The sequence below is a fragment of the Pyxicephalus adspersus genome, chromosome 7, assembly GCF_032062135.1.
Source record: "Pyxicephalus adspersus chromosome 7, UCB_Pads_2.0, whole genome shotgun sequence".
NCBI classification, from domain to species: domain Eukaryota; kingdom Metazoa; phylum Chordata; class Amphibia; order Anura; family Pyxicephalidae; genus Pyxicephalus; species Pyxicephalus adspersus.
This window is the reverse complement of record NC_092864.1, coordinates 53,409,974-53,436,906: the sequence shown is the minus strand read 5'-3', so window position 1 is coordinate 53,436,906 and position 26,933 is coordinate 53,409,974. Positions and strand designations below refer to the sequence as shown.

The window sequence follows — 26,933 nt, the reverse complement described above, 5'->3', positions numbered from 1 at the left end:
GGGGGTGGATACAAAATGGTGAGTGGTGAGGGTTTAAGGGACAGAAGAAGGTGAGTAGTGGGTGAGTTTCACAAATTATAAAAACACTGTATAACTAATTTGAAATTAAAATCCACACTAATAACAACTTGACCACATTTAAGAAAAAATAGAAGCCACGAATCCCCTACAACTCTCTGAACATTTTAAAGACCACGCAAGCCTTTCTCACGCTCTGGTTTCACTTTTATTTTCTTTGAAAGTTTGTTAAAAACACTGTATCTAGTATTACTTAGAATGAAACAAATAAAAGCAATTTTAGTAAATTGTAAACCCACTGATTGGTTTACATTACTGTGCTCAGAAAATTTTCACCACTTTATGGTGATGCCCATTTAAACCTGCATGCCGTCGACCTGCCCTCCATCATGCCGAGTGACAAAATACAAATTCACACAGGGTCAGAGGATGCAACATTTGCTCTGTTCTTAGAAATCTGAAAGCAGCATAAGGACTAGATAGAGCATGTGTAATAATGAAGATCTGCAATTGTACCAGGGTTATACAGTCAATTTATTAGCAGACAGGTTTATGCACAAACCCTCCTGAATCTTGTCACATATCAAAACGGGTGCCAGTGACACACGCTATAAACATTAAATAATGCCAGATGAAAGGAAAAAACAAACACACACCAAATCAAAATGACATAATGCCCAAATAGGATTGTAAACATTGCAACAAACTTAGTCTTTCAGAATGACACTAGCACCTAATATATCAAGAAATAGTGGCATCAACAAAATATGAGATCTGCAAAGCACAGGAGGCCTTTCTCAAGCTACCAGTTAGCATAATGGGAGGGATATAACAAATCTGTATGAAAACAGGACAGATACAACACAGTACAGCTAGTCCACAGCCATCTATAAATAGATCTTGTTTCACCGCTCTCAAGATCAAAAGGCACCAAGCAGGCAGTGAACAGAAGCTGGAAGCGGCATTATCACAAATCAGCTATTAAATGCAGTATGGGATCCTCTCCCCATCCGAAAATACTAGCTAAAGCTTTTAAAATTGCTGACCTCTTTGTAAATTGCTTACACCCCCTCATTAAACCCTTTCAACACCAGATGGATTTACTATACACAACAGAAGCTTGAGGTGGGAAACTGTCAGAGGGCAGCCATTAGACTTTGGAATCATTCTGGAAGGAATATTAGGCAAATACATTAGCATAGTCCAAAATTATTTTAAATGAAATTTGATCAAAGATAGGGTTGTAAAACAACTGGATCTAAAACCAAGATAATATTAGCCACTATCAATTCAAATACTCATATTGTTAAATGGTCAGCATATTCAGGCCAATTATTTGTGTTAACTAGGGTTGCATTTGAGGTACAAGGTTTACTGTCCGACTAAGTAATGTGCCAATGAAACTTTGATTCAATCACGAGTTAATCAAGTCAAAAGGATCAACATTTGAATTTGAAAGGAGAGTTCTATATATTATGTTAAAACTTTCCTAGATTAACTTGGTAATGATTGCATTCATGCAAATGATAAACATCCACCCGAGTGCCAAAATGGCAATGAAACAGACACAAAAACGTACCTGGGTGAGTCTGGGAGCTCATGTCAGGCCAAGAGGATTCTTCAAGAAACTGCAACCAGATCCAAAAGCCAGAAAATTTGCTAAGCAAAAGGACATGAAAGAACCACTTTGTGGTAAGGGAAATCCAAGTTTGCCAACATGAAGCCACTGGAAAGAATTTTCAAATGAACGGACCTGCAAAAGGAAAGCAGGGATTACTTACAAAATGTAGTGATGCCTTGAATTTTACAAACCACTCCACCCAATATACTGAACCTGCAGTAACTGTATGTACACTATACACTGATCTGTTCCAGATCTTCCTGTGAACAAGCAGCCTGCTGAGCTAGAAGATTCAGCATGCCCCACCAGCACTGCTTCCCTAAGGGATCACTTGGTAATTTAACACTTTACTTAATGGTCAGCATAAATAGTGGCTGGGTTGGGAAGACTACAAAACACAGACTTAGGTTTTGTGGCGGGGGACTTCCATGCAACGTACATGCATTTTGTTTGGTTTGTAAAATGAATACAATAAGCACACACCAAAAAGACATTCTTGGGATAAGAAAGAAATATAGTAAATTCAAAAGCTTTGAATACAAAACAGCAGAACAAGGATGGAAAAGAGACCATTTATTTCAGTGATTCATAATCTGCGTGCATAGAAAACTTCAGGACCAAACAAATAATTATGTACTGCTTGTTTGATAGTTAGAAATTACATAGCTACAGCACTAAATGTATCAGGTTTATAATTATGGGTTACAAATAATTAATGCAGTACTCTTGACAAGGTGCCCTTTCTGTTGAATTGAAGCAAATAGGAGCATTTTACGGCAACAGACAAACAACACCACATTACTTGTGTACCACCACTCTGCTAGCGTAAATCTTTAACAAGAAGGATCATCATTAGGCAACAGGGTGGACAGATGTTTAGTTTATAGGCCAGTTGTACTTACACACTGCCTTACATTTCATTTCCTTTTATCACTGAAGTCAGCATGAAGAAGTAGATGGTACAAACTTCCACTTTTGAGAATGAATATTCAGGCAGGTCAATATTGAAGAATTGAACAGATGATGTCCTGACTGCAATAATCTCTCCTACTTGCCTCCAGGTTTCTCCCGAAAAAGTGAGCTGCACACACACAGCGTCGGCTTTGGTTGCCAGGATAAGTGTTATTCCAGGCTTCCTCTGAACGTACATTAATTCATGCCAACCCAGCCATTTAAGATGTCCAATTATGGCAACACAAATGCAAGGGAATAGGTAGAGGTAAGCAATTCTGGGTTTAGTTCTGTATAAAGACCTCAGCCTGTTAACAGGGCAGGGAAGGCATGAGAGGTCCCGTAAATCAACTATAGCAAGTACAAGATGGAACTTTTTTGCAGTTCCAAAAAGATAATACTTTTATTTTGCACTTAAAAATGTTACTTTAGGCCTTGTTCAGTTTTGGCACTATTTGGGCTTGAAGGAAACACGTGTAAATTTATAAAACATGTTTTGTGACATTTGTAAATACAAAACCCAAATATGGCAGGTATCATTTATACCTTGATTTTCTCACATGCCAATGAAAAACATTGATTGCCAATTGGATTAGGATCTGCATAATACATTTAAATCATTTTCAGATTGGGTAAAAAGTTAACTAACTGCATGTAGTACATCCATTTATATTCATAAACTTTTGAAGCCCTTAGGACAGCAAACATTTTCACACGATTTTCAGCACTGAAAGCTCCTACGATTACAGACACTATTGAGTTTACCACGTGTGCCGTGTCCGAGCAATAATCACATTCAAAAAACTATTTATACCTGAAAATCTAAGACTAAACTACCCACTTTAGTATTATAGGGATACTAGTGCTGAAAACTATGCAACTAAATTTCTGGCATGGAAACTGTAGTGATATTGTGACATAGGACATCATTGGAGCGGTCAAGTCATAACCATAACTTTATGGTTAGTGAGCAAGATGGACAGATCCCCCAAAGAATTGCAAGTTAGAACTTTGGATAGCTGACATAGGAAGTTAATGAATTGTCCACTTGCATTTTGGGCATGGCATTACACGTTTTGTTTTTTGTTTTGTTTTTTTGTAGTTGTGTTGGGACCTTTGGGAGACATTTCTTTGTGACATGATCTTACTAACCAGGACTGATATACTGTGCTCTTTACCATTCACTGTACACATGTGCCAAGTGCTTGCTGAACACACAATAGAATGCACAGGTACAACAATTTATACTTTTCTGCAGAGGCTTTATGAAGATGTTACAAATAATAATTGGCACGGTTAACAATTAATTCTAGGGGTGTCAATTACAGTAAAAAAAATTACTAAAATTGAACATTACATAATGATACAGGTCAGCATGTCAAAATTACCAGCATATGAAAATACATGACATTCCTTTTTAATGCTGTACCTTTTATCATTTAAAGCAGTCACTGTCTGTTGTGCCAGGAATAAAGAACTGTAAGGTTTTTATATCCTAGTACCTTCAATTTTACTAGTGCTAAAAAAAATGTAATAGAAGGTCTAAAAAATACTCATTTTTACGTTGATTAGGAGGAACCATGAAAGGCAAACTGTATTAGCAGAATAAAATTAAGTTTTCAAAAGCTGTTGCATCTTAATGTAAAACCTGCTTCCCTTGATTAGTTCTGGTAGAAACATTTAAGACATATAGCAGAGACAATGTCACCAGCTCATTACAACTCTTTTACAAGTGCTGGCTGATCTGTAAACCACCCCAGCTCTGCCCACTCACCAACAGAAATGTGTACCTCGTCTGTACAGAAAATTCACATGGTGCCAAATAATTATTTTGAAGGTTTAAATTGCAGCCTGTCTGGGGGAAAAACTGAATTCAAGCAAATACTTTTTGGTCACCCTGGCAACGAGTTTCAAGAGTAGAGTGTAGCTCGGTGTGATTCCAGCCATTACTGAACATCTTACAGCACAACCTCCTCCAAAGGAAGACAAGAAAGCTGGGGTACTGGAGCTCAGAATCCATATTAGGATCACACCACCGCTTACGGTTCCCTATTCCTATTTAAAAAATATTATTTACATTTTCATTATTATAACAAAACAGTGCAAAGATTGGGTACAAGTCTGCAACGCCTAACAGAGCAATGATTACACATACATAGCAATGATTAACAGCTACGGCATGGGAATGGCAATAAGCTACAGAGAACGTATGCTATGCTGGGCCGGGTAGTTTTGCGTACCATGTGAAGGAAAGATGTAACAGTATGTAGCTCACACCGCCTACAATACAAAACACCTAACTCATTACTATAGCAAAACAATTTTTTTTGTAAGACATAAAATTGCATGCACTTAAAAGGTTTGAGTTGGTTTTACACAGGTATCCGTCAGCTCTAATTTTTGGTTTTACCACAATGTTCACAAAAAACCTCCAAGCAACTTCGTGAAAAAGGGACTAAAGGACAAGGCACGAGAAGAAAAATATACAAATCTCTAAATAAGACTTAAAAAGTACAGTTAGGCCATTTGACACAGCAGTAACTTTGTTAAGAACAGGCTGGAAAAAATACAGCAAGTGACCACATAAAGTGCAAAATACAGGATCAAGCAGGCGAGTACTGCAGAAAGGTTCACGCATATCCCTTCAATAGTCTACCAGCCTGATCGTGCTGAATAAAGGAATATAAACACACACAACCCATTGCATCATCTGTCTTGCAGTATGCAATGTGTCCCGAATGGCCCGTACCAAAATAAAGCAAGTGTACTTTATGACAATGAGTAATGAAGCTATATCCACATAACTGACTAACCACACTTACTAGTATAGTATTAAATGGAGCTACAAGGCTCAATGCGTTGTTAAAATACAACCACAAAAAGCTTTTAGAGTTTGTAATGGTTACAGTACAAGTTCCATTTAACTCTCATCACAGATCCTCACAGTGCAAAGTAATTTACACCTATCTGCTATATCAGGAAACACATATTAAACACTTACACAACAGGAGCGAAATGAGCTCAGAAAGAAAAAAATATATATACACACCTTGGAATATTACTAAAACTAGAAGGTAGGTACAGTCAAAGGTAAAGCTAAACTCCAAGCAGATTTAAAAGCATTTCATGAAGCTTAATACAGCATTTTTTTTATAAATTATATTCCTTTTTTATTGAATAAAAGCACTGTGGGTACCTAATTTGCCTTGCGTCCCCACTCACACTGGGCATAAAACAAAGCAGCACAAGAAGCCTGTCAGTTTTGATGTATTGATGTGATCCAGGAACATGCGGATAGTAGGGGATAACAGAGAAACCAACAGATAAGCTTATCATTGTATATGTATATATTTAGTGCCTTGCTAAACACTTTGAGACAGACATCCAGAAAGCAATAGCTACATTTAAAATTACAAGACAGCATTAACCCCTTTTCCTTGGCAAAACAGTAAGGATGTTTGTTGTGTGGTCTGCCAGCCTGCCCCTTTAATAGCGTGACGATACCTGCTATTAAGAGTACGGTTAGCCGCAAGGTGATTCCAAAATGCAGTTAGCATCTGGCACCGTGGACAGAATTTTCATTATGTATTCATTAGAAGAATGTAACATCTGACAATGGTACAGTGACAAGAAGTTGTGGAGGAGGGGGGTACCAAACTCTTAAAGTACTGGTATGTGTAAAGACAATTTTTTTTTTTAGTTTTGAAACAAGCAGTGGGGAGTTACTTCTGGTTTTATGGCAATTTTTTGGCGGAGAAGACTTTCCCCTTGGTTTGACCTGGTGACCATTGCCTAAGGGGAAATTCAAAACATTTCGAGTTGTCATTAGATCAATCATTAAAATCCTCCAACAAATTTTTGAGTTGAAAATTTGCGTTTCATTTAGAGAGGTTTCCTTTACTCTTGGTAAAGGTAAATCTCTTCCTAGCAGTGTACAAGATGAAAAAAAAATTTGGGCTTTACATTCAATTTAAATTATTTCATATAAAAAAAAAAAAAAATAAAAAAATAAAAAAAAAGAGCACAAAACACACAATATATGTATATATGTTGCTACACAGCATGGACTCGCACTCATTTTCTTGCAGAATTCAGGTGAATGTATTGTTATCGGGAGTTAACACAAGGTGAAAAAGTTATTTAAGGATCGGTACATCTACAGTGTTCTCCCCGGCCCCTTTTAGACGGATGCACCTCCCGGCACTTCAGTGACCACCCGGCTGTTTTTGGGTGGTTACTGATGAGTTGGGTCACAATACAGAGGCTGCCACCCGCCTACAATTTCTTCCCATTCGGCTTAAAAAAAAATTCTAGGTTCAACACTGAGCTAGTAGGGGAGAAAGGAAGAAATTGCCCTTTTAACAAAATGAGTTTTTTTTTTTTTTACACAATCAGTAAGATCGAGCTACTAAAGATATTAACCTGGCAATGCCATATTATGTCCGGCTGCTGCCTGGTATTGTTTGTGCAACATAAACAGTTGTGTTTGACGCCAACGACTTATCACAAGGCCACCCAAAACTAAACACTCCACTGAATAGATGTGGTTCCTTCCACTGGTGCCAAAGTCACTATAAGCATAGCGGCCACAGGGTGACAACACAGAGCAGAGGAAATACCAACTATCACACCAGGAAGTGTCAGATAGCGGCGATATCCATAGCTGTGTATAAGACCAAAAATTGGACACGTTGGTCCACAGAACAAGTTTGTATCTTAGCAACAGGATAATTTAAAGAGAAACAAAACCAATTATCCTTTACAGTCAGGGACAGCGCCATCTTCTGTTTAGATCTGCAACTGCCGCAATGCAACATATGTGACCAGCTAGGACTCCAACCATCTGGGAGCCTAAAAGCTTGGTCTATAGCCAACATAAGTGTGACTGTGACAGTTAACATTAAAGACATGCCTTGAATGTCACCATTTTGGCAAGTGGAAAAAAAAAAAACATACATGCAAAAAAAGTTACAGCGATCACATTAAGGCACAATAAGGACATCCAAAATGTCACAAATTAAATATACTATACATTTTTCTTAAGGTGATTACTTTAAAATGTATAATTGAAAGAAGCATTACAGCTAACCATTAAAAAGTCTGCAATTTTTAATATTGGTAACAACTGCTAAGGGTTAATGAAGACAATGGAGTAGTGTTCAACATAGACACATTAATGCCTTTTATTTTATTTGGAATTACAGCTAGCAAGACACTGAAGGAGTACAGGCTGCACAAAATATTTTCCATCACAGATACATTTAATTTTACCACAATTGAAATATTCTTCTTTGAGCTGTACAGAAAAAAAACAAATGCTGCAGTAGCTCAATTTGTTTGCTTATGTGGGTAGATTTAACGCACCCCCATTATGATTTTTTCTTTGCTGGAGAGGATGAATTATGCTTCTTACATCTCTGTGTGGGTGGGGTGTGCCTGAAGCTCTTGTTCACAAGTCAGGTCATTTTATCAGCTGAATGCTAGCCTACACGATGTGCTTTTGGTGTGTTATTTACAAGGATTGATTCATACACATATTTAAATGGTAGCTGTGATGATGGACAGCAATGAAAATTACGTACATAAGGATGTAAAGTGCAATAAAGTCACTTCTGTCAACTGAAAGGATAAATTAATTATATAAGAGAACAAGTAATATGCATCTAACTGTATTGCTACACATCATCCACATAAAAGGAAGCCAGTAATTTTAAGGCAAATACTAAGATTTATACATGGATCTGTCCTAAAGTGTACATTGCAGTAAATATGTGTATTAAGATGCATTTATCATTTAGCTTTGCAGATCACTTAACAAGCGCTATAAGTATTGCTCATAAAGAGGGCTATACAACTCCAGTCTATAAAGTGGACCTTTAACCTGATTTTTTACTTTAAAATCATAACCCTTGTATATTTAGTAATAAAAAAATATATATTTCTAAACACTAGGGGGAGGTCCTGCCCTTTGAGCTTACAATCTAAAAAGTAAGGGTAGTGGAGGAGGTAAACTCCTTTAGTGGTATTGAGTCTGCTTTTACAGATCGACGTTGCAAATATGTTACTTTCAAACTTCATTAAATAAATGAAGATTTTTTTCTTCTGCATGTATAGCATTGCTGAAAATGTAATCTGTATCCGAATTCCTCCTACACATGTAGAGGTTAATCTACTTTAACATTTGATTTCCTGTCTAGTATTTTGAGTAGTAGTTTGAGGTGGTCCATCACTATGGAAATGGTGTTGGTGGGCTGGTGTATACTTCTTCCAGTCAACCCTAATTATTTGCTATGGACTGGGTTGGGTGAAGGGCTGCTTGCTATTTCAACCCAACACTCAACTGAACTTGGCCAATATGTGCCAGGAAATGGGACAGTTCATGCTTGACAGGAAAAGAAGAAGTAAAAGCAGGAGTTCAGCTCCGATGTTCCCATAATATTATAAATATTCATCAAAAATAAAAAATAAAAAACTTTTAAGAACAAATAGCCACTGGCATCTTTCTTTCATCATGCCATAAGTGGCCAATCTGGGACTACCAAGATAATTAAAAATGTATCTGCAATGCAGGATTTAGTATTTAGAAGAACAAAGTCAGCAACAAAAAGCTGTCAATAAATAAAATATTTGTGTATGCCCTAGTATAGGAAAAATAACCCTGTATTCTCAAGAACCCTGGTCGCTTGTATCTCTTTGATTTTAAGCTCTTCCGGGCAGGGTCCTCTCTTCCACCTGTGTCACAGTCTGTCATTTACAACCCCTATTTAAGGTACAGCGCTGCGTAATATGTTGGCGTTATATAAATCCTGTTTATTATAAGAAATGCCAATGATTTCCCCAGCCTTTTTTAGCCGGGCAAACCACCTGGCACTTTACAGTAACCACCTGGCTGTTTTTGGGTAGGTACTGAAAAGCTTGGTTACAATACAGGGGCACTGGACAGTAGGGGTCTAATACAAAGGCGATAGAAAAAAGGGACACATTAAGGGGGTGGGTATTAGAAAGTTTGAACTCAGGGAGTACAGGGGGATGGTAGAAAGCTTACAAAATTATAAGGGTTACTTGATTCCTATGGCAACAACTTGGAACCACAAATATGTCATGTTTTGCCCCATTCACTTTTTGTCCACCCACCTAAGAAATCTTCACACCCAGCTTACCAAAAATTCTGGGGAAGAACACTGTATGCTATATGCCAATGCCAGATTGAAAAAAAGGCATTTCACTTGTGCTAGGTAGACAACTCTCCTATTTAGCAAAAGAACATATACCGTATTTTTCGGACCATTAGACGCTCCGGACTATAAGACGCACCAGGTTTTCCGCACGGGAAAACAAGAAAAAAAAAATTCATTTGATTTCCCCTGAGATCCAGCGTGCGGCACTTGTGCCCGCCCATGAAGGCGGCGCCGATCGGCATTCATAAAAAAGTGCGTCTTATGGTCCGAAAAATACGGTACATAGCCAAAAAGCAGAGTTAGTCCCAGTAAAAAAGCCTGTGGCCCTGCAAAATTACCACAGAGAAGTACCCTTGCCCTATGTGGAGAAGCAATGGTAGACCAATTCTGTCCCCTCGGCCCAGCCTTAAAAGATTCAGCTCTAGCTGGAAAATATGGAGGATTGTAAACAGAAAAAAATCCTTCAGATTAAAGGTTTACCCAAGGCTGCCCCTCCAACTAACTCAAGAAGACTGGTCTTGCCATCTCCTGCCTCTTTTTTGGCAATTCTAATATACCATCCTTCATAGGGTCTATTGTGCCCTAGGTCAACAATCTGTCTTCCCTGACACATCAATGTTATCTTTATATGCATGGTCAAGAAGGACATTTTTTTTCCAGGTGATACATTTTGATGGAGGTACCTTGCAAATACTTCCTGACTTGTCCAGACATACTCTGTGCAATTGTGCGCTGACTGGGGCACACCTAAAAATTACACTTAAAGCATACCAAATTCAACATTCTTACTTTACATAGAAAGGTAGACAACCATCTATATAAAGGAAAAATGTGGACAAAAAAAAGTTTAAAGGTAAGTGTCATTTGTTCTCTAGCCATTGGATGTTCCAGATCTCTGCTTCTCCTTGGGTCTCGATTTATTAGATTAGAAAAACTGGCTCAGACTCTTAATAAGGAAACGTCATCCTAAGGAAGTTTTCTTGCAAAGTAGTCCCTAATATCATGAACCCTTTCAACTCTCACCATTTACCTAATCATCTTATGCTTTTTGGCTGACCTACCTCTGACTGTCCTTATATGTCCCCTAGGAATGGATTATTATGTAACCCTTTGCTCCCTGTTTTTACTGTCAATATTTATTTTATTACTTGTTTAATCCAAAGAAAAAAAATATATATATATCTATATATATCTGTTAAGGGATACACACTGCCTTTTTCATGCTTTTTAATCATCAATATGTAACAATTTTTTAGAATTGTATTTTGTTTTTTTGAACTTTGCTCTCCTTCCCCCGACATCCTATTCCCTGAAAATAAACCCTATGCTACACTGTACTATAGGGCATTGACATTTTCTTTCTCGCTATGGCTGCCCAGTTCAGATTTGTCTTTCAGGGATCCCTTTGTTGGCTCTTTACAAAGCCAACAAATTGCAATACATAACTACATTACAATAGTGCTCATCACAAACATTTAGTCGGACCTTTGCCCTTATTACAATTCATGAGTGTCCTAAGAATTTTTCCCGAGGATCAAGACTGGGGATGTTAAGATTGATGAGACATTGAAGAAATTACACTAAATTCTTACTTAACCCAATGAGAAAAAGAAATTAGATTAGATTCCTTTCATAGAGACTGGCATCTGACTCTGCACAAAAAGCAATCACTTGTAATGTTAACATCTGGCAAAACAAAATGAAAAAAAAAAAACGAAAACTCTCTAGCCATGGGGTTCACCAACTACATCCTCCAGAATACAAGATCATAAATTTAACATCTGCAGCGCCCTTACATTGGGAGACATCTTTTCTAATTCAGTGGGGGGTGGAGTTGACACTGTAAGGGCAATCCAAGGGCTGAGGGAATTTAAATGGAAAGAGAAAGAAAACTGAATTAGAGATATAACACATATTCATAAACTATGCCATTTCCTTTATGAGATTTATCAAGAAACATAAATTCAGTAAATCATTTTAAAACAAGAAGAAGCATAGCATGGCACCAATGTTAACAAAAGAATCTTACATCTGTAGTGGTCTAGTGATTTTCTGTGAAACTGAGATAATAGTTTTCAAATAATAATATAAATTGGTATAGTCAACAACTTTCAAATCAACAGCTCAAACGAAGGCAGGGAAAACTAGATGCAAAGTCTTAATGTACTTCATAGTCTATTAACAGGGCTCCTTCAGGACGACCAGAAACATGTATACTAACATGCCATGTGTAACAAAAAATAGATAATGCAGGGTTAACAGCAGGATGAGGTTTGATGTAAAGCCCACCTGGCTTATAGATTGAGTTATGTTCAGAAGGATAGAGCAGAGCATTATAACTGAACCAGTACCAATCCAGTGCCATACAAAAAAAAAAAGGGGGGAGGAAAAGAACAATTAAAATACAAGCACTGCTAGCATATGTCTAGATGTGAACAAAACCTTGAGTCCATTTTGTTAGGATACACAAATCGAATGAACAAGTATTTGAAAAAGTTCTTAACCACACAGAGGTGGTAATCAAGCATGCCTTTTGCTGCACAGGGAAACATATTGGATCCATATGTTGACCACAGGAGGACCAGAAGCTTTAAATACTGCACATTCTTTTGCATGTTTTCGGGACTTAGGTAATGTCGTTCCCTATTATCCTATTATTATTTTTTAGGTAATATTCCTTCTGATTTCTGTACCCTTATTTTGCTTTCCTCAGTATCTTAAAGTGTACCTAAACTCAGACAACCCTTTTATGTAAAGTAAAAGTTCTTTTTTTCTTTTTCTTTTTGTTTTTAGGCGCAACAGCCTTTTTAAAAAAAAAAAAAAAAAAAGATAACCTAATTCTCGATCGTCGGGATACCTACGTCGCATATCCCGGGAAGCTCTTGGGTGCGCATATGCAGAAGGAGCCTTTACGCGCAGTGAGATTGGCAAATTTTTTTTTCATCCTACGCCACCCGATCCCACTCCTAGTTTGGGTGACGTAGGATGAAGAGCCAGGAAGAAGAGACGAAGATGGCGGCACCCGGAGCGCCGGCTCTGGGACGACACAGGACAACGCCAGATGGATCGGACTGTCCTGCGGGATTAAAGGTAAATGTATTTTTTTTTTCCAGTTTTGAATTTAGTTCCTCTTTAATACTACCAATACAACTCAAGTTAGTAATAAGTACAATGGTATGTTGTTTTCTGGTTTGGGAACCATATTATTCACTTTCTCCCTTAATATGCCTCCATCTGCCCCCCTGATTGCCATTGTGCTGTCTTGACGTACTTTTTGCATAAACAAGTTGTTTTTGCTATTGCCTGGTAACTTTCTAAATCCCAAGGCGCATGGATGGTGCAAGGACCCCATGTTATAAAGATGTGTGTGCGATGACTCCTTTGGTCAACCAAATGCGAATCACTTCTGCCTTTTACTGCTTTAGTGTGTATTTTATCATTTTGTTTTGGCAGATCTGTTCATTTGAGGCACAGATATATAGATACAATGATACTGTTTGCCTCCTGTCATAAAGATAAGACTTCTTGTTTGTTTTCAAAGTATAGGAGATGTACAAAAGCAGGTGAGATTCTCCATTGTTTTTTTCCAAAACCATTTTGTAAGAAGAAAAATTATCTAACTTGGAAATTTCCTTTCACAAAGTAAGGCTACTTACACAAGTCAGATGATTCACGTCTCAGGGCTGAGAATCTGACATGTGTACAGCGCTCGTCGTCCTGGAGGATCTACGGAGAACGAGGAAGGCTCGTAATGAAAATGGGGGCGAGGGGTGAGCGCAGCAGTGCCACTCCGTCTTTCTCCCCTCTCCCCAGAGCAGAATGGCACTTTAGGTACAGCGCTCGTTCATGCATCGTGCAGTCATTTGAAAGGATAGTGAAAGATCCTTTCCAGCGACAATTATTGCACGTGTCTACGTAGCCTAAGTGAATTCAGTTACAACATATAAATAAAAAAAACTCCTGCATGGTACTACTTTGTCTGCAATGCCAAAACTGCTCCACTATACCATAGTATACACACCAAGTGAGCCAAATCATTTACATGGTTTACAGAACCAGATCTTTATCATGGTTTTACAAGCTCAGACTCCCAGGTGGGAAGAACAGTAGGAGATCTTAGCTCTGCAAGAGCACGGAGTGGGGAAAGTGGCCCGGGGCAGCACCCTCACCTGACGACAGCCAACTGGGGAAAAATAGAAACTAAGATAGCCGGTAAATTAATGTACAAAAAGATATCAGTGCATTTACTGTGGCAGCTCATTTTTACTCTCCTGGCTACAGCTGCCATTGGATCCTTTGGCAACTAATACATCTGGGAGACAGATTTCTTTGCCTCCACCCCAAGCCACATCCTTCTCCAACCACTACATTACTGGAATAGTATTGAACCCATTAAAGTAGCAACTCAGTATGACAACTTAGATATTTGTTTACATTGCAAAATGCCGCCTAATAAGCCCACGGATATCATAGGGATTTGTGAAAATTACACAATTATCAACCTACATTTCCCAATCTTGAATTAGAACAGTGCAACCCACAATAAATGTTAGAATAACCAGTTCCCTCAAAAGTCATTTAAACCAAATCAAATATTTTGGCTTTGTTTTTAATTTGGTTAGTTGGCTTGCATAAAATACTAGAACTAACCTATTTGGATAGGGTGTGGCAAATGTAAAAATCACAGTCAGCATTTTATTGCGGGCGTTTTTCTTTTGAGAATGTTTTTACCACTTCCTGTAACAAAATAGAAGTCAGCTGGGACACAACAAGAAAAATTAGCTTTTTTCTTTTCCTAAAGTCCTATCCCATTTAGATAAAGAGGGAGGTTACATTCCCACCAGATTGTGTCAATCCCATATTAGAAATTTCCCTATCAATTCTTGTCCTGCAGACGGGTCATATGTATAAAGAAACAAAACAAAAAAAAACAAAATACCTTCATTGTGACGTAAATTCATTCATAGGCGAGTAAATTGTCTTTGTTCCTGTTCGAAAGATTCTTGGCACTTCCTGTACCACTGACACAACCGGACGTGAATAAAAATTCTCCCAAGCTTATAACCCTCACAAAATTTAGGTTTAGGCTTTCTTTCTACTTTAGAACTGAACAACATGTGTGATTATATTTCTAAATAAGCAATCCAACCAGTTGCTGGCCATGGCACTGGTTTTAAAGGGCCCGATTTATGAAAGCTATCCAAGGCTGGAGAGGATACGCTTTCCTCAGTGTACCTAGGTGATCCAAAAAACCTGGAATGGATCTGGAATTAAAACATTTGCTAACAAATAGCAAATGACTATAGGAAATCCATGCCAGGTTTGCAGGATCACCCAGGTTCACTGAAGAAGGTGTATCCTCTCCAGCCTTGGAGAGCTTTATTAAATCAGGGCCAATGAAGGGAAAGTTAGGTGAATGTGTTAACAGATAGAGCATTTAGGATCTTCGATCACATTGTACCAGACCAGGGACTTGCAAAGTGTCAACACACTACAGCCTTAAAACTTTCACTTTTAAACAAATGAGAAACAGCTATAATTAAATTTAGTCTAACAAGTTCTCTCAAAATGAAATACATGGGTGTTTAGCTTTAAAGTACATCCAAAGATTTCTATTTGCATTGAGTAATGGTTAAAATCCTGCCAGTTTTATTTTCCCTATTTATGTACCACAGGAGACAGGTCTTCTTGTCCTACAGATACAAGTAGAAATATCTACAAAGAGAGAAATATATTTTTAAGTGTCCTTATTGAAATATTTTCTCCTTCTATTTTTGTTCTTGCAATAACAATCCAATATTCAAGTAGCACACTATCCAGGAATAAGGACTGCTGTCCCTGCCAGAGAAGGACAAGAATCTGGCAGACTGGTCTAAAGAACGCAGGGGAAAAAATGGCATGAATAATATGGCTTCAGGTACAATAAATCTAATCTTGTAGTTTATAGCAGTGGTCGCCAATCAGTGGTCCGTGGACCATTGATGGTCCGCAAGAAAATTTTGGTGGTCCACTGAAAAATGTGGGCATTATTTGCAATTCTTGTTTTTATTATTATTAAAACAAACATAATATTTTAATAAATTCTTATATTCTGAATGACAATTTTTGCCTTTATATTGCACTAAATTCATGAACTGTACTAGAGACAGAAAAACAAGGGAGGCGCAGCGTGATGTCAGTGTAGTATTAAGTTGTATGAGGTAACCATTGCCGAGCCGTATGCTTCAGTATTGTTTCCACCATTACAACAGTCACCCCGCTCTGCGCATACCGATTCTCATCCAAATGTTTTATTTTAATTTATTTCTCAGATGCTCCTTTAAGTAATTATGACCTTAACTGTGTATTTTCTTTAACTAGTATATTTATTGGCTTCAAATAGTTTGACTTTGATAACTATCATTTCTTGTTTGGTCTTAGATTGAAATGAAATAAACTCATATTGAGCGAGAAAAAGCAAACAAAGATTTTGCATTTGTTTAGTAATACCAACGATAATGCAACTAATGATAATAGTATTATTAGTAAAACGTCACTTAACCATGAGTTCATCATTGAATCAGAGCCTCCACAGTCCTTGTCAGGCACTATTAGGAAGATCATTATTTTACAAATGTATTTATCTTTTTTTAAAAATTCATATCAATGGTCCGCGGGATTAAAAATTATGATTTTAGTGGTCCGTGAGGTCAGAAAGGTTGGCGACCACTGGTTTAGAGCATATGACTATTAAATTATATTAGTTCCATATTCTTTTGAAAAGTAAATATAATACTGCAAAGAACTGAAAGACTGAATTTATATTTAAAAGAAAATGCTAATTACATTTATTTCAGTTACTATGGGCTTCCACATGTAACTGTTCTTTACATGGCTGTCTCATAATTCAGATGGTATTAGGATTCAAGCTTAAACATGATAGTAAGGAAATTCCATCCTACAAGTGACTGTACTACCTAAACAACATCTATAAATTCTGGCCTTAACCTGCCAAACAAATCAAAGTACTGGCATCTATCATTGATACAGACACACCCAACTATAAACCACAAGCACCAACAATTTCTATTGACATGTACCCAACACAGAACACCAGGCTGAAATCATGTTTATAACATAATAAAAGTTAACTTTAAGCCTATTGTTAATATCACACAACAAAGACAAAAGCTGTATCAATACTGCAGTGAGACTCACAGAGACAAAGAACACAACTTAACACAAATTCCTATGCAGAACCAAAACAGAACAGCTAATGTCAAAAAAACCTAGAAAATGCATTTAGTATTGGAGTTTGCATGAAAAAAATCCAGTGCATTTACACATGCAATGAGATTTTTGGTACTCAGAAACAATAAATACATAAAAACACAAAAATGCATGCAAACCCCAACTCACAAAGCATCACTGCTATCAACCTGATAACTATCAGCTTCACAGTTGCCTACAAAGCAACTTCTGCTGATAAAACATCCCTTACAGTGGACTTTTTCTAGGATCATGTGCACTTTAATGTTTACAGGAATGTTACATTGTTTTAAAGTGTTTTTATTACTTGCTTGGAATTTTTGAATCCTTTAGTTTACTTGAACACCCAGTGCGTCCGAATATAGGACGACGTCACCCATTTCCCAAGATAAATTGCTCAGTAACTTAGTGATCACTAGGCTCAAACACTTGTCACTTGGAGAGGTTATTAGCTGTGATCATGAAGGGGGAAATCAAAAGTTCCTGTCCCTTTGATGTATGCATTTTACAGTGCAAGTTCTTTTATACAAGAGTCTCGTTATTTTAAGAAGATAAAAATATTGTTTACAAGTGTGTCATGCTTTTTTTTTTTTTTTTGGGGGGGGGGGCTGCAAAGGGTTGTTTGCTCTGAATTCCTATAATAATATTTTAGAGAATGATGGACAGGAGGACAGGATGGTCCGCCTACTAACAGCACCTACGGCTGTAATATACACTGCAGCACCCAGCAAGTACCTCACAAAGTATTAGATTCTTTCACTATTGTGAACGCTTCTAATTTTACCTCTGTGCACATTTCTGAGAAAATCAGTAAGCCAATTATAAGGGTAGAGGAATTCAAGGAAATTGTAAAACACAATGTTACCATGGCTGCAAGAATAAAAAAAAGTGAAACTTGTTGTCTTTTTGTGGCAAACTTCAAAAGACTGAATGGAAGGGTTATTAAATACATTATGTAACCATTTTATATCAATAATTGGAAGCACAACTTAAGCCATCTCATAAAGGCCCAGTCGCTAGGACTAAATGTAAACAAATATGCGACATAGGTACTAAGAATGCTGTCCAACTAGGGTAACCTAAATAAATACATTTAGAATTCTTAAGTATTGGTTTTTCATTTTACATCCCCCATTGCTGCTCATCTGCAGGTATGCCCTCTAGCAATGGCTGCATGGTGTCTCTCAAGGTGCCCACAGTGGACCATGCATGTGTAATGTGTGTCGGTACAGACAATTTAGGAGTCCATCTGAAGCCTCTGCAACAGAGTAGCAATGGCACAACAGAAACAAAGACCTGGCATCCAACAGAAAAAAATCTGAATATTTATTTTTATGAGAGGACCTTTTTAATTAAAGCCTTTAATAAAACCCTTTGAAATAAAGTAAAAATTCTGTTTGTGTTTTTTTTTTTGTTTTTTTTTTCAAGTGCAACACTCTTCAAGAATGAATGGGAGTGCAAAGCCTCCTGGGATACCTACGTTGTTGCCTTGGCACAAGTACTTCCAAACGCAATGCTCCTGAACAAAAAAATAAAAATGCTTACCTCTCCAGTAGACGGTGCCTCTGAACTTACTTGTCTTCAAGCATTACAGTTCTAAGCATGTAACACTTCTGGTAGAGTTGAATGCCCACATACGTAGCTGTGGTTTCTCCTGCCATACCTTATAAGACAAAGCTGTGACCGGGACAGGTATGAAGAACCAACAACTGCAGCAGAAATGCTGGCATGGAACAATCCCAGAAATGTAAGGGCTAAAGCCAGAAGCTGTACAGCAGGGGTGCCCAACAGGTGGATCGTAAAGGCCACGCGAGTAGATTGCGGAGCCATGAATTTCAAAATATACTCTACCGAGCCCAGGAGTTTTTACTGTTGGTAGATCATTTTGACTTGGTAATTTAAAAAGTAGCTTGCAAGCTAAAGAAGTGTGGGCACCCCTGCTGTACAGCATGAAATCGGGGGAGTTCACAATCACTGCGTCCCACTGAGGTATTCACAGTCTTCTCTCTTTTTGGGCCTCTACATAGTAGACTGAAAATTGTCAGCACCAAGATGCAGATTGAAATAAAAGTAAAATAGTAATTTGCAAATTTAAATAAATTGACAATTGGTAAATATTCATGATGCAATGACAAACAATATGCCACTAAATAAAGGATTAAATCTACTCTGACATATTAATGAATATCTGACATTTTTGTAATGGGTTTTACATCTACTTCATGCCCATGTATACAAGAATTTCTCTAGTGCATTTCCCTGGACACAATCAGACGCCGCTTTATGTCCAGCATAACGTGCTGCAACCCTGACCCATATTGTATGCATTACACCCGGCTTTAATGGTGATTAATGCAAATGTGTGCAGACTTGGGTGTAATTAGCCATAGGCCACTGACGGGCGAATTGCGTGCAAGGCCACCGACGGGCGAATTGCGTGCAGGGCCACCGACGGGCGAATTGCGTGCAGGGCCACCGACGGGCGAATTGCGTGCAGGGCCACCGACGGGCGAAATGCGTGCAGGGCCACCGACGGGCGAAATGCGTGCAGGGCCACCGACGGGCGAATTGCGTGCAACGCCACTGACAGGCCAATGCATGCAAGGCCACTTACGGGCAAAAGAGTGCAAGGCCACTGATAGAGATGCCTGTGTTTTGCAGTTGCTGAGGAACTACAAGTCCTAACATGCCCCTCCAGGCTGTGTGACAGAACATGCTGGGACTTGTAGTTCCTCAACATCTGGAGAGCCATAGGTAGAAGAGCAGCTGTATGAGGAATTCCCGGAGCGTACCGGGCTGCCCAGTGATACAGATGCACACACACGTCCGCATGCACAGCCCAGTCAGCTCTCCTCCTCCGTCCCCGCACAATGAAGTAAACAGGTGATGCAAATGTCCCAGCCGCTTCCCCCCTCACCTCAGGCGTACGCCTTTCCCCGGCCTTCCCGACGTACCGGGCCTTGTTCTCTCTCCACCCACAAGGCTCGTATATTCTCCCGTTCTACCCGAGGTTCCGAGCGGCCGACATCCCGCGCACCTCCTCACACAGCGCCCTAGTTCGTACTGATCTCTCATTGGACGAACGAGCTGCCAGTCAGAACCAGTACGCCAGCCTACCCAGTTGCACCAACCAATACACGTTCAGAGGTCTCCTGAGGCTATCAATGATTGGCCAGAAGTCACGTCACTACCGTAGAGAATGGCAGGTTACAGCTCAATGACCACAGCGTCACCACCCTAGTTCCTAAAAACTCCAATCCCTCGGAGCTGGGTGGGACACGAGCCCACTGAGTAAGCTTATTGGCTTTAGTAGCTGTCAGTCAAAAATTAGTCCGCCTAACGTGGCCCCTGAGAGCCTTAATACCTGTGATTGGCTGGTTTGATTCACGTGTTGTATATTTGTGCCCTGCAGCCAATAAGTGGGCGAGTTATTTATAGACTTCATTTACTTTACCTGTCAGGTACTGTAACCTCCCGGGGGGCGGGGCCTGCCAGAGGCTATAAAATGCATTATTGGCAGAAATCCTTTTCATTTCATGTCATACTCCATGGGATGTAAGCCTGGCTGCAGAGAATGTATGGCCAGCAATATGCTTTATTACTTGACACATTCACATGTAAGTTTATTTTTAGAATGGCAGAAATACCATTGCTGCAGCAGTATTCTATTTCTCACCCAACACTATCCATGGCAATGTTCATATTATATTATTAATTATTATACACTCTACTTCAGGGTTTTCACACTTATGGAGGCACATAAACCCACGCACTGCTTTTGCGTTGCATTTATTTTATTGAACAATCACAAGCCCAGTCACCTGGAGTTTTATTCTTTTATGGTTCTTAGAATTCCAGACATTTTACCTATCTGTGACCTCATTAGGGGGATTTGCTTTACTTCCTCTTCATGTGATAGGGGTGACCCCAGACAGCAATAAAACAGTGTCAGACTTTTCACATTACACTAAACCTGGAAATGTCTGATTTCCTATCACTTCCTGCCACATAAATAGTGGGGAGAACCTTCTCAACAGAAGCTTAGACAGCAATAAATGGTAGGCAGAGGTTCTAACCTTTCCTCACACTACTCACATTTTAAAAAAAAGTGTTTGAGGTCCTAAAGCCCAACTGCCAGGTGTGTCATGGAGTAAGGTATGGCAGGGGTATGTGTAGCAGAGGGGTGAAAAGTGTGACAGTGGGCAGTATGTGCAGGAAAGGAGAGCTACATGCAGGTAAGTAGTGCAGGGTAATACTAAGGTATGTGAGTGCAGGGGGTAGGACAGAGAGCAGTAGATACAGTAGAGGAGTGTGGAGTCAGTGGACAGTATGAAAAAGGTAAGTATGTGCAGGAGAGTTGTGAAGCCTAGGGCAGTGGGCAGTATGTGCAGGAGAGACGTGCTGAGAGTGTGACAGGGACTGATGGTACAGGAGAGGAATGCAGTGGGTATGACAGTGGGCAGTATGTGCAGGAAAGGAGAGGTACATATAGGTAGGTAGCGCAGGGTAATACTGAGGTCATGTGAGGGCAGAGGGTAGAACAGGGAGCAGTAGGTACAGGAGATGAGTGTCAGTGGGCAGTATGAAAAAGGGAGGTATGTGCAGGAGAGTTGTGAAGGCTAGGGCAGTAGGCAGTATTTGCAGGAGAGTTGTGAAGGCTAGGGCAGTAGGCAGTATTTGCAGGAGATGTCTGAAGGCTAGGGCAGTGGGCACTATAAGCAGGAGAGAAGTGTTGAGAGTATGGTATAGTGCTGGAGAGGAATGCAGTGGGTATGACTGTGGGCAGTATGTGCAGGAGAGGAGGGCAGAGGGTAGGACAGGGAGCAGTAGGTATAGTAGAGGAGTGTGGAGTCAGTGGATAGTATGAAAAAGGTAAGTATGTATAGGAGATGTCTGAAGGCTAGGGCAGTAGGCAGTATGTGCAGGAGAGAAGTGTTGCGAGCATGACAGGCAGCGATGGGTGTAGGAGAGGAATGCAGTGGGTATGACAGTGGGCAGTATGTGCAGGGGAGGAGTGCACACAGTATAAAAGAGGGAGTTGTGTGCTAGAGAGGAGTGCAAAGAGTATGACAGGGCAGTAGTTTCAGTAGAGGAGTATGAAGGATATGACAGGTGAAAGTATGTTCTGGAGTTTAGTGCAGAGTATGACAGGTAGAGGAATATGCAGAGGAGGAGTGTGTAGGGCAGTAAGTGTAGTTAAAGAATGTGGGTATGACAGTGGGCAGTATGAACATGAGAAGCGTGCACACAGTAGAAAAGAGGAAGGCTTGTGCAAGAGAGGAGTGCAAAGAGTATGACCGGGCAGTAGTTTCAGTAGAGTATGAAGGATATGACAGGTGAAGGTATGTTCTGGAGTTAGTGCAGAGTCAAACAGGTAGACAAATATGCAGAAAAGGAGTGTGTAGGATAGTAGGTGCAGGCAGCAATGTGAAGAGTATGACAGTGGGCCGTATGTGCAGGCTGCAGAAGATCAATAGCTTTGAGATGCAACTAAGAATAAATAAAAGTATTTTATTATTATTATTGGCAAATCTATTTTAGCAAACTAAATGTCTTTCAGTTTATGGTTAATCTCCCTGTAATTTGCCTGAGGTATAGACATGTATGAAATGTTATATGATGCCTTGTATGTCTCAGAGGCCCAGCACTGTCACCTACAAAAGCATATGCCCATTTTTGAGCACCTTTGTTCCAGTTTTTGCAATTCACTCTCCTGATTACAGTAAGCTGAAGCCTAATTGCTATGAAACCAAATTACTGTACTTTATATAATTGCTCCTTTTTAAAAGCTCTAAGGTTAGTTTATTAAAGCTGATTTTCCAAGCTTAACATAGTTATTTTTTGTTATTAACAAGCCCTTAGAATGTAAAACAAATGTAACCCTTATTAATATAGATGTGGGTAAAGATGCATGTATAATAAACAAAAAAAATAAATAACCACTTTACTTTAAATAACGCAGTGCACTGTTCAATGATTTTGCAAACTGTAGCCACACAGCAACCAGACATAATTCATCCCTGAGCTGACTGCAGTCAATTGATATGTGGCTGATTGAAGTTGTTGGGCTTGTGTTTACAGTCTTTTACACTTAACTTTATTAAGTAGCCCTGTAGGTATGATATTCATTAGTCTAGGAAGTATCAATTATTTGTATGTATTATACCTCCCATTCCATGTAAACTCAATTCATCTTGGACACACCTTGTAGTCATAATTTGTCTGAAAGGTGTAAGACTACCCCTTGAGGTAATAACTGGTATTGCAGTTCTCAAATACTGCAAAGACTTCATTCTGATCATAAACAATATGCACAGAAACAAGAGTTATTAATAGCCTTTTTGCACACTTTGTTTTTGTTACATTACAGTTCATATATTATGAATCAAATGTAAAAAAAAAAAACTAAATCAGATTTTTCTAAATTGGTGTGATGATGTCCAGAAATGATCCCTTAGCATGCAGGTCTAAAAATACATGTGTTTAACTTTTGATAGAGCTGAACTAGTACATCTATTTTGATTGCTGTCTGGGTCCCTGCTCAGGGAAGTCTCCCCTCAATTTACCCAGATAACCATTGTCACAAAGGAAGAAAATAATGCTACAATCTATCCAGAGACAAATGTCTAAGTTGAGCATTTTCCTCACTAATACTTATTGGGCCTGATTTATTAAAGCACCACAAGACTGGAGAAAATACACTTTTATTAGTACTTTTATTAGTTTATTAGAACCTGGGTGATCCAATAAACCTGAAATGGATCTGGTGCAGAATTGAAAACATCACCCAGGTTCAATAATGAAAGTGTATCTTCTCTACTCTTGGAGAGCTTTAATATTCTTCTCTGGGACAGGAAGTCATGGGAAATCACACCACAGCAAATGGAGACAACAAGAGAATAAACTGATGGGGGGATTCATTAACTCTCAACAGTTGGCTCAGTGGCTATCACTCTGGCCTCAGGTTTGAATCTCGGCCAAGACACTACTTTGAGTTTGTTTGTTCTTCCTATGTTGATGTGGGTTTCCTCTGGACACTCTGGTTTCCTCCCACATCCCACACTTATTGGCATGGCTATGGACTCTGTAAAGCTCTTCATAATATGTTGGTACTATATAAATACAAATTAATAATACTCTATCAAAACAATGAGTATACATATACTTGGGTAATAAAATGAACAGCTCTTGAGACTTTAAGCGATCAAAAAATAAAAATCCCAGCTATTTATTGAACTGTTCATAACAATGAACCCTCTATAAAAAAAATTACACAAAAAAGACCTACAATTAGTCAATTCTGATCATGTAATCCCAGTTACAGCATATATTTCACGTTTTTGCTAACAAATATCTGAACTGCGTGACAAACTAAAATATATATAAAACAACATTAGTACAGTGATACTATTGCAGCACTCTATATTGGAGGTTCACATGTGCTTAGTTTTTAAGGAGGCAACAACTGAGCTAGTGTGAAGAAATCAAGAAATTCAGTGATAATGACATATGGTTAATGAAAAGTTATCAGAAAAGTTATCAGAAAAGTTATCATTTAGCTTTGATTAGGGAATGTTCAGGTTCGTATTTATAGTTAGACAATTTACCCAAAAACTACCTTTTTTTAAATACCTAACAAAAAAATATGTGAATACCCAAGGATTTTTGCAAATTGTAGATTTTTCCTCGCACAAATGAATAAAAAAAAAAAAACTAAACTGTAAAATGTTATTGGTTTAGAGACATAATTTGAATATGCCAAACTCGAAGACAGTTATTCACTACACAGCATTGAACTGATAACGAATCACAGAAAACGTTTTCTAGTTATATTATCTTGAAAAGGTCATGTTACATTTTATTTGAGATCAGTTACTTTTCCCTCCATTTTAAAGTTACCTTCTTTCATTCCATACCTCTCTAATAAAGCCAGTACAGGTAATCTCCGAGTTAAAAATGGGACTGTAGGTTTGTTCCTAAGTTGAATTTGTATGTAAACCGGAACAGGTACATTATTTTAATAAATGCAATTAGAAAAGATGTTTGTCTCAAAATATTATTAGGCAGTGTGGTGTCAGTTATTCTATAAAATCATCACTGTTAAAACAAAAAACAACTTTAAACTTTATGTAGCCTAGACATTCATTACCTTCTGGAGCAAGCTGTGCTTTGACATGTGATATGATATATATAAAAGAATAAGCGGCAGAGTTTGACGGCAGAAGAGCTCAGTCTCAGCTGTGTTTAGCAAAAGATTTCTTCTGCAGTCATGCAAACCCCCCCTCCCCTTCAAGCATCCATTCTGTACACAACCTGTTCGTATCTAGGAGGCGTCTGTGTCGGATGATTTAAACTTGGGGAATACCTGTATATGGTGAAACCACAGGCAAGAATGGAATCCTCTCTGTATGCTGTCTTTATAACCTATTTTTGAAGATGGATTTTTCCATGGCTGTCCTCCATATCCGTTCTCTGACTTGCATGTGTTTTTAAACATTGGAAACAAAGTATACACGTTTTTGGTTAGTGGTTAGGTGAATAGAGTCAGGATTGGTATAAAATTCATGACACATTTTAAAACTTCCACAAAATGCACTTTTAAAATCATCCCTAATGGCAACAACCTACTCTAGGTTGGCAGCGTTACTCCCAGCTTTCTAAGATAAGTAAAGGAGAATCCTTTTGGAACAAAATATGTAGACAATTGACATTGCTCTGCCATGCAGACACAGAATAAATGTACGCTCTATTAGAGGGCTATCAGGTAGGTTTAGCTGTCTAAATAGGAGATTGTGCTATATGTGAGGAATGGTTGTCCCAGGAGAGGAATATATAATCTGCCAATAAATAAATAAACCCAACAATTACCTGCAATTGAGTTGAATTGGTTCATAAATTTTATTCTAAAAGCAATTTTTAAATCAATTGAACCTTGTGTATTGGTGTTTAAGTAAACGAGGAATACTAAAGAGGTGCCTCCACAACAGAAGAGTAAACAGGTCGTTTATATATATGTTGTGGTAGTTTGTTCTCCACCTGTTTCCTGTTTGTACACAGCATTTGATAAAGATACTCTAGTATTTCAAAACTTACACATCAAAATATTTATTTTATTTATATGCAGGTCCGTTAACAGTTATCCTAATTGACTCAGGACAAAGCGTTTAATGTGTGCACATTACTGGCTGTTGAATAATGCAGGGTACTTAGTGAAAAAACTGTTTACATTTTCAGTGTGGACAAATTAGCAAAGAAACCTGAGCTGGTGGAAAAAAATGATAGAGTAATTTTGTAGTAAATATAGGAGGCATTGGTTAGGAGACACAGATAACAAACATTAGTGCCGGGTGTACACCATGCCGATGTTCACCACCTTTTCCCTTAAATACCATTGGGAAGAAATATGGAAGATATCAAAGGTCTTGGCTAAATTTTATGATAATCTCCTAATTGAACACAAGTGATTGTAATGGAAGACCACAGAAGACTTGTATTGTTTGCAAGTGGCCAGATTTTCATCCAAATTCTAGACATTGCTGAGAATCCTATGTTCCTTAACATACATGTTAACAAGTGAGAAAAGGAGATATATCCCAGTATGAGCTTACCAAGTGAAGAGAGACCTGCTCAGATCACAACCTTTTTTGCACCACAATCAGATTCCACCAAATCTATTCCTTTGGTTGCTGTTGTAGACACACTGGGCTGATTTAATAAAGCTCCCCAAGGCTGGAGAGGATACACGTTCGTCAGTGAAGCTGGAATGGATCTGGTCCAGGATTGAAAACATTTGCTAACATAGCAAAGTACTTTTCCAGGTTTGCTGGATCACCCAGCTTCACTGATGAACATGTATCCTCTCTAGGCTTGGAGAGCTTTAGGAAATCAGGTACTTTTTGTCCAAATTTATACGCTCA

At 38.6% G+C, this 26,933-nt stretch overlaps 1 protein-coding gene across 2 annotated transcripts in view; it reads right to left on the bottom strand.

The window, feature by feature from the left end:
• HDAC4 (histone deacetylase 4) overlaps window positions 1–20,074 on the bottom strand; it is a 103,290-nt gene extending 83,216 nt beyond the window's left edge. Inside the window, exons 1-2 of one of the 2 annotated variants that reach the window (XM_072418481.1) lie at window positions 19,934–20,074; window positions 1,598–1,771 (exon numbers count right to left, since the gene is read on the bottom strand). In XM_072418481.1, the coding sequence (XP_072274582.1) occupies window positions 1,598–1,619 (22 nt within the window). In that variant the 5' untranslated portion in view covers window positions 1,620–1,771; window positions 19,934–20,074. The remainder of the gene's footprint in view (window positions 1–1,597; window positions 1,772–19,933) is intronic. The other variant, XM_072418482.1, reaches the window with a different exon arrangement.
• Window positions 20,075–26,933: the final 6,859 nt, after the last annotated feature.